The sequence below is a fragment of the Aythya ferina genome (genome assembly GCF_964211825.1).
Source record: "Aythya ferina genome assembly, chromosome: 2".
Classification (NCBI taxonomy): Eukaryota; Metazoa; Chordata; class Aves; order Anseriformes; family Anatidae; genus Aythya; species Aythya ferina.
In genome coordinates this window covers 66,137,997-66,155,558 of record NC_140297.1, presented here as the reverse complement: position 1 = coordinate 66,155,558, position 17,562 = coordinate 66,137,997, and the positions used below count along the sequence as shown (strand labels likewise).

The window sequence follows — 17,562 nt, the reverse complement described above, 5'->3', positions numbered from 1 at the left end:
AGAATCAAAGCTTGTCTGAAAAGGCAGCAGATACTAAACCGTGTAGCTAGTATGTCTGGAGCTTACATGGCTGGCCAGGATGGCACAGGACTTACTGCCAGACACAGCTTTCTGAGTCAGAGACCAAATGTGCTGCCAATAACCCAGTATGTTTGGGAACCCTTATCATCTGAAACTCTCAGCCTTTCTTCTTCCCTGTTGATGACAATTTACTCACAAGGAACCCTCTTTTAAAGGTGCTTTCCTTGTCTGTAGAGCTCAGAGACTCTGAAGCACAGTAAATGCTGTATTTTATTTATCTCCAGCCTGCATTGCATGTGGCAATTGAGCTGATATGCAACAAAGTCCCAGCATTTCTTCCCTCCTAAATGATCGTGTATTTTATGCTGACCAGAACAAAGATGGGGGGGGGGCGGGGGGAGGGAGGAGGGAACGACACACAGGACTAAGCACCTGTTAATGTCGGGCCCCTAGTGATGAAAATGTAAGCCCTGGGTAGCCACAGCTTCTGCCCATGTGTCCCCCTCCCCCCAGTGGGTCATCAGATAAACTTGTCAGCACTGCTAAGGCATGTGACAGCTGGTGCAGGTTTCCTTTAAATAGCTGGACTCCTGTGCCAGAGGGGTAATCTGCAGCCTAGGGGAGTGACGAATATGAAAGATATAAATATGCTATCACGAGATTGTGGCACAACAAGGATGAATGGATGAGGCAAAAGTAAGTATTTGTATGTGGTTTGCAAACTCTGGGCTGTTTAATCCTCTTAAACTTGAATTCCACTCGTCACTGGCAATATAGTGATACTATAAACAAAAACATTATTAGTTCAATGAAAGAAACGGATACACCCTGGACTGTTATACTCTGTTTTTAAAGGCAAGATATAACAAATGTATTCCATTAAGGAGGCTCCGTTTAAAAATCCATGCTGGACTGTAAAGAAGTAAGAGGACTGTAATAATGAAGGGTGGATTCTGTGTCTAGATTGATAATTACCTGTGGAACACGAGCTTTTTAATGTTCATACAAAACATGCTGTTCTTAAGTCTGTGCCAACACACTAGTAGAATAACTTCTCACCCCACACAGCTACACTTTGCATCCCCTCTTTGCCACTTGGGTTTCTGCAAGCTCAACTCAGTAACTGCTGGGAAAATGAGAGCATCAAGAATTTGATTGCATTATGATTTTACTTTATTTTGCACAGACCCATCTGCCATTATACAGGTTGGGTTTCCCAATAGCTGGCCACTTGGTGTTAAGGGAGCTTGGTTTCACAAGTACAAAAATAAAACCCAGGGAAAACAACCAGCTGGTAAAACACGTTATGTGGTTCTGTAAAATGCATTTCACACAAAAGTACTTCAAAAACAAGAGGGAAAATATGTTCAAGAAAAGATTGTCCTCTAACTTCAGTTCAGCCTTGAGTGAATACATTTCAGCTTAGTCTTTCCAAGATATTCAAGAACTCCTAGAAGATCTGAAAGAGCACATCCATGCATGCCCTGAGCATGAGAAATGTATTCCACTTTAGGTTTCCTCTTTTTCCTGAGAGCAACTGTTCTTGCTGCTCATGCAAACCTCATTGCACTGCCTTATCCACTGCAATACACCAGATTGCCTCCCCTACTTTAGAAATATTTTTAGTACTGGCTTTGCCCTGTCCTTGGTGTTTCTCAGCCAGCTGCTGCCCAAAGCTTTCCCTTGCAGAGAAAAGTGATCCCCAAGAGTTGGGGTTGACTGCTGGGACTGCTGGAGCTGCTGCCCCTGCTCTGACAGTCAGCCTTCCCTTCTGCCCTGGGGTTCTCACCCAGAGGACAATTTGGGAAGAGGTCCTTGGGGATGAACATTTTCTCTGGATCTGGCAGAGACCTTGTGGGTGTAAAACCTTGCAAGTGATTTGCAAGGTGTCCCTCAGCAGGCATTTAAATCACTTGCAGAGCGGGAAGCTGTTGCTAGTTGTTCACCCATTGCTCATATTACCCTGCATTTCAAAATATTGAAATGAAGCAGCTGCTGAATGTTTTATCAGGTCTGCTAGACAAAAGGCAAATTAATCCCCTGCAGCTTCAAACACTGGTGCCAAAGAAGAAACCTCATATGAAATTTTGCTCTGTCTGATTTGGAGAACTTTGATCTGAATGTCTCCTGCGGATCTGTTTGTGTCACCAGGAGCCAAACCTGAGGTAAAGCTGCTTTGCTTTGCTTTGCTTTGCTTTAGAGGGTTACAGTTTTGCTGGTCAAAGTAATGTGAGATCAGTTGCCTGAGTGAAGTTTTCTACCCGTAGAGAACAAGAGAAGCTATCACACGGTACATCTTTGGTACTCAGGCCCTGCAGCCAAATTCTTGGCTGAGGTAAATTTATGGCAGTGAAAGAATCAGCCCATTGTTTCCAATTATCCTCTTTGGAGTTTCTGTATTGCTCAACATTGTCTAGTACTCTAGAAACTCTGGGATTTAAAACAACGACAAAAAAAAAGTCATTACATGGTACTATTTTCTGTGCCTCTCAGCCTGTGCAGCTGGGTTGCCTTAGTTACCATGAATCCAACTGTGCAAGTGGAGGGAAAGGCAAATGAAAAATAATACATTTTTAAAACCTCTAATACTATATGAAACAGTTTGTCTATAAATAATAAAACAAATTTAGGGTCTGGCATCTTTTGCCTGTTCTGAAAAGGAAAAACAAGGTTATATTATTAAACTGTATTTTCTGCTTTCAGAAATGATACTGCATCTTTTTGGTGGTGCACAGGACATAGCTTTAAAAATTCCTTGCTCAAAGCTGGAAGCTGCCATCCATGGACTCTGCAATAATTTGGAGCTAAGTATACCTTTGTGGGTGGAAAAAAAATAAACATTTGTAGCTGGTGCTCTTTGTTTTAGCAGAAGTGGTAGTGGCCTGAGGCTACAAAAGAATATGGAGGAGAGTCCTTACAGAGCACAGCACTGTGGGACAAGCTCCATTTACAGCCTACTATCCTCCACAGAATACAAGTCCACCAGGAAATCAGGTTTGATGCTCTTGCAGCGCATCCTCGAATAAACACAGTTTATCACAGTTACTGTGGGCACAATCTCAGCCAGTTTTATTCCCTGAAGTGGGAAGGAAAGAAAAAGAAGTAGCTGCCCCTGAGCCTTTCCCTTTGGGGCAAAGGGTGGTCACAACAGCTCAGATGGGCTTTGTCCTTTCCCACCACCACCACATATTGTTTTTTTTTGTTTGTTTGTTTTTGTTTGTTTTTAAATTTTTATTTTATTATATTTATTTTATTATTATTATTATTATTTATTCTCATGTGTGTGTTTTTTCCACAGGGTTATTTTAGCTGTATTATCTTTCCCACTGGGATGGGAAGTTGAGGTGGGAATGAGTAGAATGAAAAAAAGTGCATGGAGGCATTTTTGCTGCAAGAAAGGTATGTTGGAATTGCATCTTAATTCCATCTGCAGCTGTTTTTACTCTGGCAATGCTGAGCAGAAGATTTGTCTCAGTCAGGAATATATTAAGACTCTGGCACACTGTAATTTGGAATGGCTTCCCTCTGGCTGTGTTTCAACACTATTGGGATCTTGTTATCAATACCAGCTTAAGGAAGTGCTGCTTTTCTCCTGGGTGGACGCAGCTGGGAAATGGATCAGGAAAATTATCTGAGTTAAAAACAACCACTGCCTGCAAGAAACAGGCATTTATGGTGGAGTAGGAACGAGTGGGGAGTGGTGGGCAGGAACTTATTGAGATGTTATTGCTCCCAAAGCTCCCAAGTTATCAAACTGCAGGCTCAGATACCATGGAGTGGCCAGATATTGGGGTGCAGCTTGCTGCTTTCTGTATTGGTGTACAGCAAACCTAGAGAATGCCATCAGTCCTGGAGGTAAGGAGCTGAGGATACATTTAAAGCAATGAGAAAAATACAAGTATGCATGGACAGATGGACCCACCACACACAGAGGGCCTCCCTGGACTGTGAGAGCACGTCAGACATTGATGGAGGATATATGTATGCTGTGCTCATATATATTCTCTGAGGTTACATTAATACCATCACAACTGGGAGTGCTTTTCAGCCTTTCTGTGTGCACAGAAAAGAAAGTTGTGTGTTTGCTCCAGTTTCCTAGAAATCTCTTGAATTAATATCTTTCTTACATGAATATATTTACCTACTCAATTGCTCAAAATGCATCTATTTTTTTACAATTGATTTGATCTCTGCTTGGCATAACTTTTAGCCGAGTCAATTTACACCTTAGGAATCAAATTATTTTTATTTTTATTATCTTCAACGGTTGCACCAAGCACGCTTGAGACCTGAAATTACTAATACTTACTCACTGATGAAAAAAATCTGACACTTAAATGACATAAGTCCCGATATCTCATGTAAGACTGACACTGTGGTGGTGGCTTAGTTTTTGATTAAATAGAAAGGGCAAAAAGTACTGGTAGTAGTAGTTGTTATTTATGTAATGCCTCTTAAATCAGAGCTAGTGCAGAATGCTTGCAGATCTGTTTTCAGTTATCAGCAATCTTCATAATATATCATATTTACGCAAGAATAGAATTTGGCCAAAATTTCCAAACATGGGCATGCAGACCTAGCATCTTATTTGCAAAGGTATGAACCACTGAAGTTATTCAGCACATTTGAAAGTCAATCTGCTGCTTTTAGGTAGCTGAGTATGGATGGTGAGAGACTAGCAACAGACACTCTACTTTGGCTTGACAGGCATGTGAGACTTCACAAAATGTATCAGGCATCAAATGTTCCCTGAGAACAGAGGGAGGTTGTCTTGTTTACTTTCAGAGGTGTTTCTGCAAGGCTTTTTCTTTCATCAGAAATCTAGTTTAAGAAATTGCAAATGTTCACACATTTGTCCTAAATAAAATACACACATTTTCCTGACAGAAACACTTTCATCCTCAAAAACTTAATCTTGAATGAAAAAGAAGAGAGGCAACCAGAAGGAAATATAATAATAACAATAAAGTCTCATGCTTCATCAGTTCTCTTTCCTCTTCCAACTGTCATCCTTCTAAACTACCTATTTTTTTTCTGACTGCCCACTTGTCCAAATAGCCTGACTCATTTTCTTTAAATCATTACTGATTGTACCACTGAAGCCAAAGGGAGATGTTCTCAACAGCCTGTTAAAACTTTCTGAAGTGCTGCTTTACCCACAGAGACACTGCAGTGCTTTCTCTTGGATAGGCTAATGCCTTCCTATAAATTGTTAGTAAACCATTCCTAACTAACATCACATGTTAGTTTTCTGAAAAACACCATGTGATGCAGGCGTAAGAGTTTTAGCCAGTGGTGTTTTGCTTCTCAGGACCATTGTTTGAGAATGAATTCAAAATCCAGTTATTATGCTGCTGTGAGGTGCTTCTCAAGCCATATTAGAGAAAAGTGGCCCACCTGTTTGTTTAGTAGGGCTGGGAATCTTTCTCTGATTTGTTTTGTTTGTTAGTGACTACTCAGGACCAGGCAATCTCAATCACCCAAATACCACCTCCACCCCCAGTGTACATGGGTCCTCCTCCTCCTCTCCCCACCTGCCCCAGTAATCGCAGGAATTCATTGTAGATTATTTTTTTTTTTCCCCTTTTCATACAGATAGATGTGAAAAACAAAATTTGGACTGACCCCATATCATACGGTTGAGAAACTCTCCAAAGTTGTAGAAACAGACGATGATGGCAAAGTTACCGATGAAAAAGGCTCCTAGCCCAGCTGGGCTGAAGGAAGCAAAGAGAGGGTATACCCACTCTCCTGTTACAAAATGGATCCACAGGACCCTAGACAATGAGAGAAATGACCTTTGGTTAGGACCATTCAGTTAGAAGAACCACTTGTTGATTTCTAACTACTAAAGGGCTAAGTTATCCAAACAATCTTAATGCAGAGAAAATTAGTTCAGCTGTTGATACATCTCCTCTGCATTTGGGCTATTTGCTGTGAAGCACATTGAATTGCTGCTAAATTAGATTGGTTTCAGTGCAGCTTGAAATGCACACAATGTTCTGCCATAACCCTGGTGGCATTGGCTGTCACAGCAGTAAAATAACAGTAAAATAGTCAAATACTTGGAAATACAGGTGTGCATTTCACTATGCTAAGCGAGGCTTATTCAAATAAGCTCTCACGTGCTTCTTCTTCGGTTACTGCAGCTTGTCAGTCCCAATCGAGATCTTGAGGGTATATGGTGACAAAAGTGTGTTTTCTCACTGTCTCTATCCTGCTGCTGTTGAACACTCTTTGGAGAAGTGGGAAGAAATGGGGAAGGAGTCAACAGGTCAAGCATAATTCTCTTTTCTCTTGATCCAAAATTAGGAGAGGACAAACAAGTGGGTGGGAAAGAGATGTACCTGCTTTGCTCTTTTGTTCCAGAGTCATTTACAAGGTATCATTTGGGAGATGGAAGGAAAGAAGAGGATGAGGACGAATATGTTTGCTGTATAGGGCTTCTTTCCTTCTACTTAGGCACGTTCTTTCTGCCTATTTCTTCTCTCCAAAGGAGTCTTGTAGTAGCTGCCAGTTCACTGACATTAATTTCATTATTTACACCTTTTAAGAGTGGCTGGTGGAAAGTGTCTGAATTTAAGAATATTAAAATGGTGTCTAGATATAAACCATAGAAAATTCTATTTCTGTAGATTAAATTATATATATTTGAGTTGAGAATGTAAAGAATATTAAAAATATGGCAGGTCTTCAGTGATCGCTACAAGGCTGTGTTTCTAGTATAGGGCAACAGTTTCTTAAAAAGATCCTTTGGGTCAAGAAAGTCCTAAAGGGTTTAATTCTTGATTGGAAAACACACCAGTGGAGTTTGCCTTACCCACCACCATTGTGTGCCTGGGATGGGAATACAATGCCACTCTCCCTGAAGACACCCTGCCTGCCACCTTGCCAGGAGTGTTATGTCTCAAAGTGAAGCATCCAACTGGCTGACCCACCAGAGTGAAAACGTTTCACCAAAGTGAGACACTGGGGAGTGCTAAGGTAAAAAATAAATAAATAAATAAAAATAAAAAACACACAGCTGAATAGATGGCTTCTCATTTCTTCCAGTAAAGAAGGAAGGAGTAGGGCATAAAAGTGGCTGGGTTTTACCTTGGCTGTGAAGAGAGATATGTTAATCCCCAGCTAAGGGGTAGACTGGAGAGTTGGAGGGGATTAGTGGCAGAGCTGTCTGGGCTGAGCATGAAAATGTGAGATGTAGAGACTAATTTTCCTGATTCAAGAGATGTTCTCTCACCAAAAAAATAGTGTTGCAAAACAGTAATAAAAAGAAAAAAGCCTGTGCAAAGGCCAGGAGGAAGCTGAGCAGAAACACGAAAGACCAGGTGCAGATGTCAGCAAGTGTTCTTCACCTTGTGGGGTTGCTATTTTCTTAATGTGTCTCTCACAGTAAACCAGAGAGTGACAAATGTCTTTGTATAATGAGGAACTAGATTATCTTGAACTAGTTTGGACAGCTTGGAGTGCCTGATAGGAAGAACCTCAACTTGTATATTTGAACTTAAAAAATTGCTTGACTGTTCAGAAGCACTAAAGCACCTTCAGCTTTCTGATCTGGTGGAAGCTGCATGTAGCTAGGGTTTTATATTGGGACGTATCTTCAGATTCTTGAGTTTACTTATTTTGGCCACAGAATGATTGACAGTTTTTGTTTGTTTGTTTGTTTATTTTGCTAAGGATTTCATAAAATGCACCCCATAACTTGCAAATGCATATTGCTTTTCCTTGTGGGTAATCACCTATTAAACATACAAGTAGGATTCAGAGGCTTATTATTCTGAACATATTTTTTCTCCACATTTCTATTTTTTACCAAGATTTTACAGCAATAAGTTATTATACAATGCCCAGAATTATGGAGAAAATAGATTGAAATAACAGCCTGGGTATAACCAAAGCTATCAAAGCGTTGTAGGACTGAGGGACAGCATATAGATACCAAAGGAAGATGACATGCTAATGGGAGCTCCCCCTTTGCTGGAGGGAAGAAAAACAAAACAAAACAAAACAAAACAAAAAAAACAACAAAAACAAACAAACAAACAACTACGGAATTATTAAATGGGAGATCTAAAAAGGAGAAGAAAACATATTGGCCACATATGAGTTCTTTGAAACTGTGGTTAATTCAAAATTCAAAGGTTATAAACTGAAAATGAATATGCAGTGAAGGAAAAATATTTTGATTCCTAACAGAGGTGAAATATGGGCATATTATAAGAAAGCTATCAGTCTCTAGATTCAATGGGATAATTTTTTTTTTTTTTTTTGGATTTCAGGTTTTTGCTGATGATGTGCAATCTATAGTGATTTAAGTTTCCTATAGATGGTGTGCAATGTATAATGATTTATATTCCCTCACAATGGTAGCTTGATCTTTTCTCCAAAAACACAGGTACAATTGTGAAGAATAACATTTATTTTATCCTGATCTTCATTACTAAATTGATATTGCCACTGAAATGGGAAAGGACATGCTATTATTACTTCTTTTCTAAGATTTAAAATGCCAGTTCTAAAATTTGTATATTCTTCATTGCTTTCAGTGTGATGACTTCAGGAGTAATGCATTCATTAATACAAGCAGGTAATGCAAGGTCCATCCACGCAAGAATTAATTAACTTGCACAACAATTCTCTTAGCCCAGATATTCCATGACTGGAAACCACCTTTTTTTTTTTTTTTTTGAACTATACAGATATTCAAAGTTACAGCGAAGCCTTGCTCAGAGGTAGGCACCTGGTGCAAGGAGTCACCTACTGCTTCATTTCTCACTGCCTGGCAGGGAACTGGCAGTTCTCAGCCCACCGATAGCAGGGAGGAGACTGTGTGATGACAACAGTGACTGCTCAAGCAGAGACTTTTAGAGAGAACTCTGCATTGCTTGTGAAACATAAGGCACCCACATGGGGCTATTTATTCAGCAGGTTGCAGGACCAAGAATAAAATTTCTACATGTGTTAAGACTTTGGTGCACAGACTGAAAAGCTTTTCTATTAGTGGAAATCTTTTGTCTCTGGTTGCAGAGAAAAGGAAGGGAGATGGGAGATTCTTCAATACCTCAGGAGGAGAGAAAACAAGAGCACTGAAATCCTAAAGAGCTTTTATCCAGGTGCTGGGGTCCTGGGACACAGGACAAGCACTGTAAGGAACCCAGGATGCATGCAGCACCATGAAACATCAATTCAAAGAAGATACTGCAATGACTCAAATGTGGAGGATGATCAACATCTGATCGTACGGGTTCCACCTGTGCTTGCCTGCACCACTAACTTTTCCTGGCTGGAAATCTGGGGCAGGAGGGGATTGTCTTGTGAGCATGGCATGCTAGCAGTTTGCTTTTGCATCCATATGTGACCCACAAGGCCAAGGCAGTTCTTTCGCTGGGGAGCCAGGAAGGTTGGTGGTCCTGTGGATAATTCAAGCTTACTCCGAGATGTCTGGCAGGATTGACTGAAAAGAACCCAGGGGGACAACACGTGTCTCTCACAGTTGTAACCACATTGGGCTGTGGCCTTGGTTAGGGTAAATGGCTCCAAACTTTGTTACATAACATAGTGCTGAAGTCCATTGCTTCCAAAGCTACTCTCATAGGTTTTAAATCACAAGAGTGTTTCATCTGTGATGCTTATCATCTATTCCAGTTTGTCATTCAGTGCAATGAAGATGCTTTCTAGCTAAATGATGGGCAGAAATGGGAAGTTTGGATCCCCGCATAGTTCCAGCTGCTTCTCAGAAAGATCTGTGTGAGGACAAATCCCTTCTCTACTGACCAGTTATTCTGTGTCCTTCACCCTAGGCCCCAAGTGCTTCCTAAGCTCTAGAAACTGTCTGATAGCACAGCATACCCTGAAACTACACAGATCCATTCCAGAGCTGAGTCTCCAAGTTGTTGGAAACGTTGGCGGCTGCCTGTAGTTAGATGGGATGGGCCATTCTTCTGGACCCTGGCACTAGAGCGTGAATGCTATGAGCAGGAATGAATGCAAGGCTAGCTCCAGGGCTGTATGACACATAAAGGAGGTGGATGGAGGGCTATGGACAGAGCAGAGGCCCTGTTAGATGTGGTTTAACAGGTTGGAGATAAATTGGGTCATGTCACTGGGAAGATTTTTCCACTGATGGAGTAGGAGGTGGTAGTGGGACAGATGCCTCCTTGGCATCTGTCAGTTTGCAGCTGGTTCTGAGTATCGCTTTCTAACTCAAGTTTCTAAATCTAGTCATGACCCTGCCAAATACCAAACTGAGTGACTGATATTCTTCCTCTGCTCCCATGACTCCTGGACCTTTGAGATTTGGTGGTTTTGCAGTAGGCAAGACAACAAGCAGGGGTAAATTTGGTGGTACTAGTAGAGATGAAAGGAGAACTCCAGCCCAGCAGGAATAACTCAAAGTGCCCTGCAGTTTATGGCAGTTTAGCTGCCTTTCTAAAGAGACCCCAGAAGAGCAGGAGATACGAAGTGTGGTCTCAGAACCTGTACTGAGTTTGAAGAAACCTGCTCTGCCTGTGTCTGGAAATAGTTTTCATGGATCTCACCTATTTATAAATGACTTACCCACAGACCAGACTATTGTCTACCAAGTGTGAGAGGGAACTTAGTATAAGTATAGAGTTTGGCCTTGTTTTCAAAGCAGATTATTCAAAGAAAATGTTTCAACATATGTAATTCTTACCAACTGATATAAAGAAAAGCAGCACATCCTAATAGGATCAGTCCCTTCTTCTTTGCTGGGTAGCGATGTGGTGTGGCAAGGATTTCCAGGAGAGCAACTGGCAATATTGCCGTGTGCTGAGGAGAAAAGAGAGTCTGTCACAGACTGGTCACAATGCCTCATGCTCATTCATTGCTGCTCACAAAGCTCACAAGCCAGCATGTGGGCAAAGGGGTGTTTAATAATACTGAGTGTTAATTGCATACATATACACTTCATTTTTCATAGCAAAGAAGTACCCCTACAGTAACGAGCACTGAAATTTTCTTGTTAGTATGCTGTAAAAGGTATTGTAATGATGTCCACCCATAGAAAGATCTGTACTATTTTGTAATAAGTGATCTTTCCTTTATATTTAATAATGCAATAGAGCTTTCGGTAACTCCCATTAGAATACAAAGAATGTTGAAGTCCATTGTTATGTGCATTTGAGGATGACAGTCTTGTTCTTGAACTCATTAAGCAATTGCTGAATTGCCTTCATGTTTTCTTCAGGTCATTACTGTATTTTATATGTTATCAGTTGCTCTATTGCAAATATAGTGTTCTGCTCTTTGTAAAATGAAAAATGTGGTGATAAAGGATAGAGAATTTAAGTTAGCTGTAATTCAAGATGGTTAAGGATCCTCGAGAAGCTTAACCAAGAGTCAGTAAAGAGTCAGCTTGCTGGAGGACCTTTTTTGTTTTGTTTGGTTTTCTTTTGTAAGAGTTTGAATTGTATTAAATAGCATCAGCGTCAAGGCCCTTTATGAAGGTAACTGTTGGAACAAGGAGGATTTTTGACAGAAACACTGACTGTTTTGTTGTTGGGGAGCTTCCTTCAGGAGGATGCTCCTTACCTGTACACCCATGGAGAGGATGGAGCACAGCACAACTCCTTATGGGCTTGGATGTCAAATGGGCAAAGTGGGGCTCTTGATATGCTAATGCCTCACCTTGTTGGCTGATTTGTGGCAACTTCAGAAAATAATTTGTCAGGATGAAATTTCCCTGCTAAAACTTTGTAATTTTCACTGTGCAAACAAACAATAGTTATAAATCTCAATACCTAGGACAGATGGAGTAAACAATGTTGGGAAACAACACAGAAAAAAAACAGTCAATGAGGTACAATGAGAGGAAACTATTGCAGAGATTGTTGATTGTCAATTAGAATGCTAATAACTAAGCAAATGTTTTCATGGGTAGATGACAGGGGGAAGGGAGCAGGACAGCAGAAAAAGATACATAGGCTTTAAAAAAAAAAAAAAAAACAACACACAAACAAACAAGAAACTAATGATTTTTTGTTTCTCCCTTAAAAACCCAACCTCTTGGGTGTATGTTATGAAGTTTCCTCTTGTCTAAAGGGAATGCTTCTTCTACCTTCAAGGTATATATTTGTCAGAAACCGTGCTGAGTATATGGTATTGTAGCATGGTGTCAAAGTTTTATTGCTGCATATTTATAGTATGAGATGCCAAAAATACACATGAAATTCTTTACATGTACATCAATCTTTAAATGCATACATGAAAACATTTATATTTCTAAACATTCTTATTTCTATTTCTTTAAGAGGTGGGCATCAGTCTTTTCTGTCACTGCCAAGCAACAGCTTACTGGACGCTGTACGTCCTCCCCCAACACACTCCCAAGAGTTGTTTTTCATGTGTGGTTGTCCCATTGCCAAAACCTTTCCATCTCAGTTATCATTTCTCAGAGAAAAGAGAGAGAAAATATTTATTTCACCTTCCCATTTCTCTCACTTACTGGCACTGAATTATTTTTTCTGTTCTGTTTCACAAAGATATTCTTCAGCTCTACAACCCTGTTGGCTGATAGGATATGTCTAGTTGTATCAGTACAAGAGATTCCTTCATTAATTTAACCAGAAAAATGCCTCAGAGTCTGTTTTCATATATAATCCTTGTAACTGTCTTTTACTCCAAAATCTATGTATTAGACTGCTTTTAGAATATTAGTAATAATTATTTGATTGTTTTGTTTTGCTTTCCTATAGGTGAGCAATAGCTTGTCTTCAAACAAAACTACCCATGAAAGACAGCAATGATAGAAAACCTCTGCTCTGTCCTCACAATTAGGCTTTAGTTGTTTACAGTGGATTTGTCCATTATACAAAGTGGATATATGTCCTGGTTTTCATCTGACATGAAATGCCTACAAAATTCCTTTGGGAAACATAAAATGTCCTTGCTAGTCATTTAATTAATTTAAATACTTTTAACAACTATAAGCTGGTTGCTCCAGCTATATTACTGGTGTACTAAGAAGAATTTAGCAAAAGTGACCTGGTGAAATAATCTTTCATTGAAGTAAACAGTTTTCAGGTGGGGGTTGTTTTATATACTTAATTCCTTGGTTTGAGTCTTTTTGTCCTCAGAGTGAATGCTAAATAAGTACGAGTCACCAGTATGATGCTTTAATAATGACTGCTTTAATAGAAGTACGTGGCACACTGGGACGTTATTAACAGGAATATTATGTGTAAGATCTGGGACGTAATTATTCTACTCTCCTTGACATTGATGAGGTTTTGGCTGGCACTCTGCCTATGATTTGGGACACACCATTTTGACAGGTGCAGATAACTTGGAGCACACCGAGAGAAAGACCAGCACAAACAGCAGGAAAACATGTACAAGAAAGCCGTCTAAAGACAGCAGTAACAATCATGACTGAATGCATTGTTGCATCTAGAGAGAAAAGTAAAATGAGAGAGGAGTCAGATGAGGGCTCGAGGCACCCTGCAGCAGCTCATTAACAACATGTAGGCAGCAGTGCAGTGCTCTCTGATATGGTCACAGTGAGCAATTAGCTGGGGGTGGTGAGGGGAAGCCTACGCTAACTTATGCATTGGCACCACAGATGGTGAGGAAACCAGTACTGGGTGTGAAAGATGGTTGGGAGCTCTGCTGAGGGGCCTGTAAATCAAAAGAAGTTTGAAAGTCTTTGGTAAAGCTGAAAGTGCATGTGCTTTTGGAAATGGCCAGGAGTTTAGTGGTGAGGTGCTGGTTCAAATTTCTGCTCTTCATGATTCACAAAGGCTGAAGCCGAGCTTCCCACTCACTGGAAGAGTACTGCCACCTCTGAAAGCAACAGCACTGTTCAGGCATGGGGCTGCCTGCCTCTTGTTTTGTGATCAGTTTCTTACAGGTCTTGGATCTATCCTGATATGGAAAAAGAAAAAGGAGAAGAAGGAAAAAAAGGAGAAAAAGAAAAGGAAATGAATTTGTTGTGGTGTAGGAAAGCTGTTTTCCTCCCAAGTCTAACTATGACACTGGCATACAATTTATTAACGTAAGTGCTGTATCTTCTGTACAAATAATTGTATTTATCATTTTTATTTATCAATATATTTTTTAGCTTTTTACTGGTTAGAGAATGAACTGTATGTATGAACTAGGTAAACTCTTTCTAGGGCCATTTGAAATTGCCGTACAAATAACTTCTCAAGACAGATTGTTCTCAGTTACTTCATGCACACCCAGAATGAAAATGTTTTGGTTTAACATTTTGCTTTTTGGATATCAAGTTTCTTTTTCTTTACACATACAATCCAGAAACCAATTATATATCCAGAAAAGGTCCTGGAAAAATCTTCCCTTGTGTTTTTGTTATCCCAGTGTCTGATGGTGATGTCATATATTTCTGCCAGGGCAAGTTTTACCATTTGTGGCAAAATCACAGTGGAATTTCTACTGATTAAACAAGTATGTTTACAACAACAGATGAGTCCTTGTGATACATATTTATACAGCAGATATCAGAGGAATGCATAGTTTGCTACCGAGTGCGGAGCTTGCCCTTTGCCTACAACATGTGGTTAGCTTTCCAAATGACTTCCCTCTCATAGCCGACAGACGTTGATTTTGGCAACATCATTAGTGATAGATGATGCATCATAGCTAATCATGTCTGCTGAAAGGCTTTAAAGACTTCTCACATCCTCATCAAAAAGATGTATTTTTTTCTCTCTCATTATTTTTGCCATAGATCTCTAGTTCATGGTTCATTAAACATGCTTTCAACCCTTTTTTGAGTATGCTTTGTATTGTTAAACTGATATTTGACTAAAGAGTGCATTATTTGTATGGGGACAAATTCAAACACAGAGTCTTGCCTCTTGCTTTAAAAAAAAAAAAAAAAAAATCAAAAAAAACCTTAATCATTAAGCTCAGATTGACAGAGATAAAAATATTGGCAAAAATTGCTGGAAACAGTGACTCACTTTTTATTTCAATTAACAGTTTCTCAGTTTCACATATAAACAGTGAAACTGTCAAAAATAATTATCACAGAGGGAGAAAAAAATATTTCACTACAAGGTAAGGAAAACTGGGTAAAACAATAGTTGTGTGCACTGTTCTGGCTATCAATGAACTGAACTGAATTATAGAGCCTCTTTTCTTTGTCTTGGTAGGAAACCTGTTAGTACTTATTTTTCTGTTCTTTTAAATATTAATATTTACTTACCTAATAACCTCTGCTTGTTGAGGAAAGCTTTTAGCTTACAAATTTTGTGGGAATAGAAACATTTTGAATGGCATATTTTTATTCGTATGGTGGAAAGATGAAGGTTACGGAACTTTCAAAATTATCATTTTGTTAATTAATCCGATTTATCATCTGAATCCTTTTTACAATCTTTTGACTGAAAAATCCTCTGTGGTTCTCATGAACTTTGGCATATGACTACAGGGAAAAAAGTTTCTTGAATGTGTGCTGAACTCCATCTGAAATACTGGCGTGTTAATTCGTCTCCTGCAGAGAATGATGAAATTATAACATTTTCCTGTTTCTCTCTTTTTTTTCCCTACCCTATGTTGTAAGTTGTTTCCTAGGATACATTTCAGGTTCATGCATTTAAACTGAGATAAACAGACCTCTCTGGATATTATTTCTGCTGTTGGGTGAGACCACATGGAATTTTTACTTCCCATACTTATTATTTTGAGTAATTTGCCTGTTTATTCAACGTTATATACTTGTTTTGTTGTTAAGAATATAAGTAAAAGCAGGTTTCCTAGGGCCAAGAAGACAGGGTTGGGTAGAGCTTTGTTCAACTGCAGACTCCAGCCTATGCTGAGTTTTAATCACATGAATAATCTCCCCAGAGCTGCTGAGATCACTTGTATGCCTAACGCATGCATTTCAGTTTGACTCAGTTCAACCCTGTTTGACTCCAAAGTTGAGGAAATGATGCCATGATTGACCATAGTTTTTTGTTTCTCATTTGTCTGCATTTACATACCCTCCGTGTCTGCTTTCCATTAACGTGAGATTTTAGCAGGGGATTTTTCACAGTTACCACTGGCCAAACTAAACTTCACTGGGCACAGTCAGACACAATCAAGTGCTTTTGAAAAACTGCCCATCTTTTTCAGACAAATTCTCCACAGAGCCTGTGTGCTGAAAAACTCTTGTGGTAGATACCCATGTTTGTATCTTCTCCACCAGTATGTCACTGCCAGTAAAAAGCAGAAATCTGCTTCAATGTGGTCTTCTGAGATGCAAAAATCCAATCTTCACTGGCTGACTTTTGAAGTGTTTACTCAGTTGTTCAGCTCATTTTTGGGAAAATTTCTATTGTCTCTTCAAATTTCCTTGGGTTATTATTATATTTTAAATAAATATTTACAGAATATTATCTCAAAATCATAAAACTAAATGGCTTACTGACACCATAGCTTCTATCAAGTTTAATACTCCTCATAATTTTCTGGATCCCTGTGTGCTGTCAACTTTCTTGGCTTCATCTTGGGGTAAATTCCCTCTTTTGATTTATTTTGCTATTAAACTGTCTTCATTCAAATTCCTCCTTTAAAATTTTATTTTGTGTTTTGTCATTACGCATTTTTTTCTTCCTCTCTAAACCTCCCCTTCTTTTTTTTAGAGTGGGAGGGGTTTAAGCAGCACTGTTCACTTATTTATTTAAAAGGTACATTGTTTTGATTAAAATACTTAGCTATATAACTACTCTTCTCTCAGAGAAAAGCTGTGTCTATCAAATTTCTCTTATATTCTCAGCCATCAGTGCATGTTCAGGAAATCACAAAATTTTATAGATGGAGCACCATTACTGAGCAGGTGTGGTACCATTGCTCAATTTAAGTCCTGTACCACTCCACCAAACTTTCAGCTACTACTTGTGTCTGCCCTTTCCAATTCCATTTATGCTTATATGTCTTAAAGGCATTATTTTTTCTGTGTTTTCATAGACATGTAGGTAGTTTGGGGATGTGATTGGGAAAACAAATGAAACATCAGAGCAACTGTACGATCAAAAGTATAGTGGCATCAGAGGTAACATTTCCTGCATGCATGTATGCATTTCTGTAAAGAAGGCCCTGGCTGAATATCTGAATGCTTACTAACAAATGTTTTGTATCGGTGCAAAAGACAGAATTTTAATTGCATTTTTCCCTGGCATTAGATGCATATTCTAGGAAGCTGAGGTTGCACTGCAGCTGGAAGCTGACATGGGACTGGAATGACACATCCTTCGCTGCAGAATACTTTTCTCCAGCTGTTCCTTCACAGGGTAGGTTATGGGTACAGCACCTGTGCGTGCTGAGGTAGCAGCAGCCAGGGAGGATTCCCTGCCATAATATTTGTCTGTGAAACATATTTTCTCCCTGAGGAAATGGGCTTATGTCAATAAAAATGGAAACTTCAAAAAACATATGTAATGCTGGGAAAAGCTAAGTATCTTTGCATTTAAAGTATATGGGGTGATTAATTTAATGTGCCTTATCCCTCACACACACATTCTTTTTCTTTGCCAAAAGCTGAATATAATTGGAAGCTTATGAATGTCCATA

General features: G+C 39.4%; 1 protein-coding gene and 1 long non-coding RNA gene across 4 annotated transcripts in view; one reads left to right on the top strand and one right to left on the bottom strand.

Annotated features, from left to right (window-relative positions):
• The window catches only part of ADTRP (androgen dependent TFPI regulating protein), a 32,270-nt gene that overhangs the window by 546 nt on the left and 14,162 nt on the right, over nt 1-17,562 (bottom strand). The window contains exons 4-5 of the mRNA XM_084511602.1: nt 10,700-10,815; nt 5,647-5,798 (exon numbers count right to left, since the gene is read on the bottom strand). Of these exons, the coding sequence (XP_084367728.1) occupies nt 5,647-5,798; nt 10,700-10,815 (268 nt within the window). The remainder of the gene's footprint in view (nt 1-5,646; nt 5,799-10,699; nt 10,816-17,562) is intronic.
• Nucleotides 1,143-15,648, top strand: LOC311432964. 3 transcript variants are annotated; one of them, XR_014690448.1, is made up of 5 exons: nt 1,143-2,186; nt 2,725-3,015; nt 3,320-3,420; nt 8,571-8,611; nt 8,724-15,648. It is a non-coding gene; the product is annotated as an uncharacterized lncRNA (long non-coding RNA). The 3 variants fall into 3 exon arrangements; XR_014690450.1 differs by having other exon boundaries at nt 2,725-3,420; XR_014690449.1 differs by lacking the exon at nt 8,571-8,611 and having other exon boundaries at nt 2,725-3,420.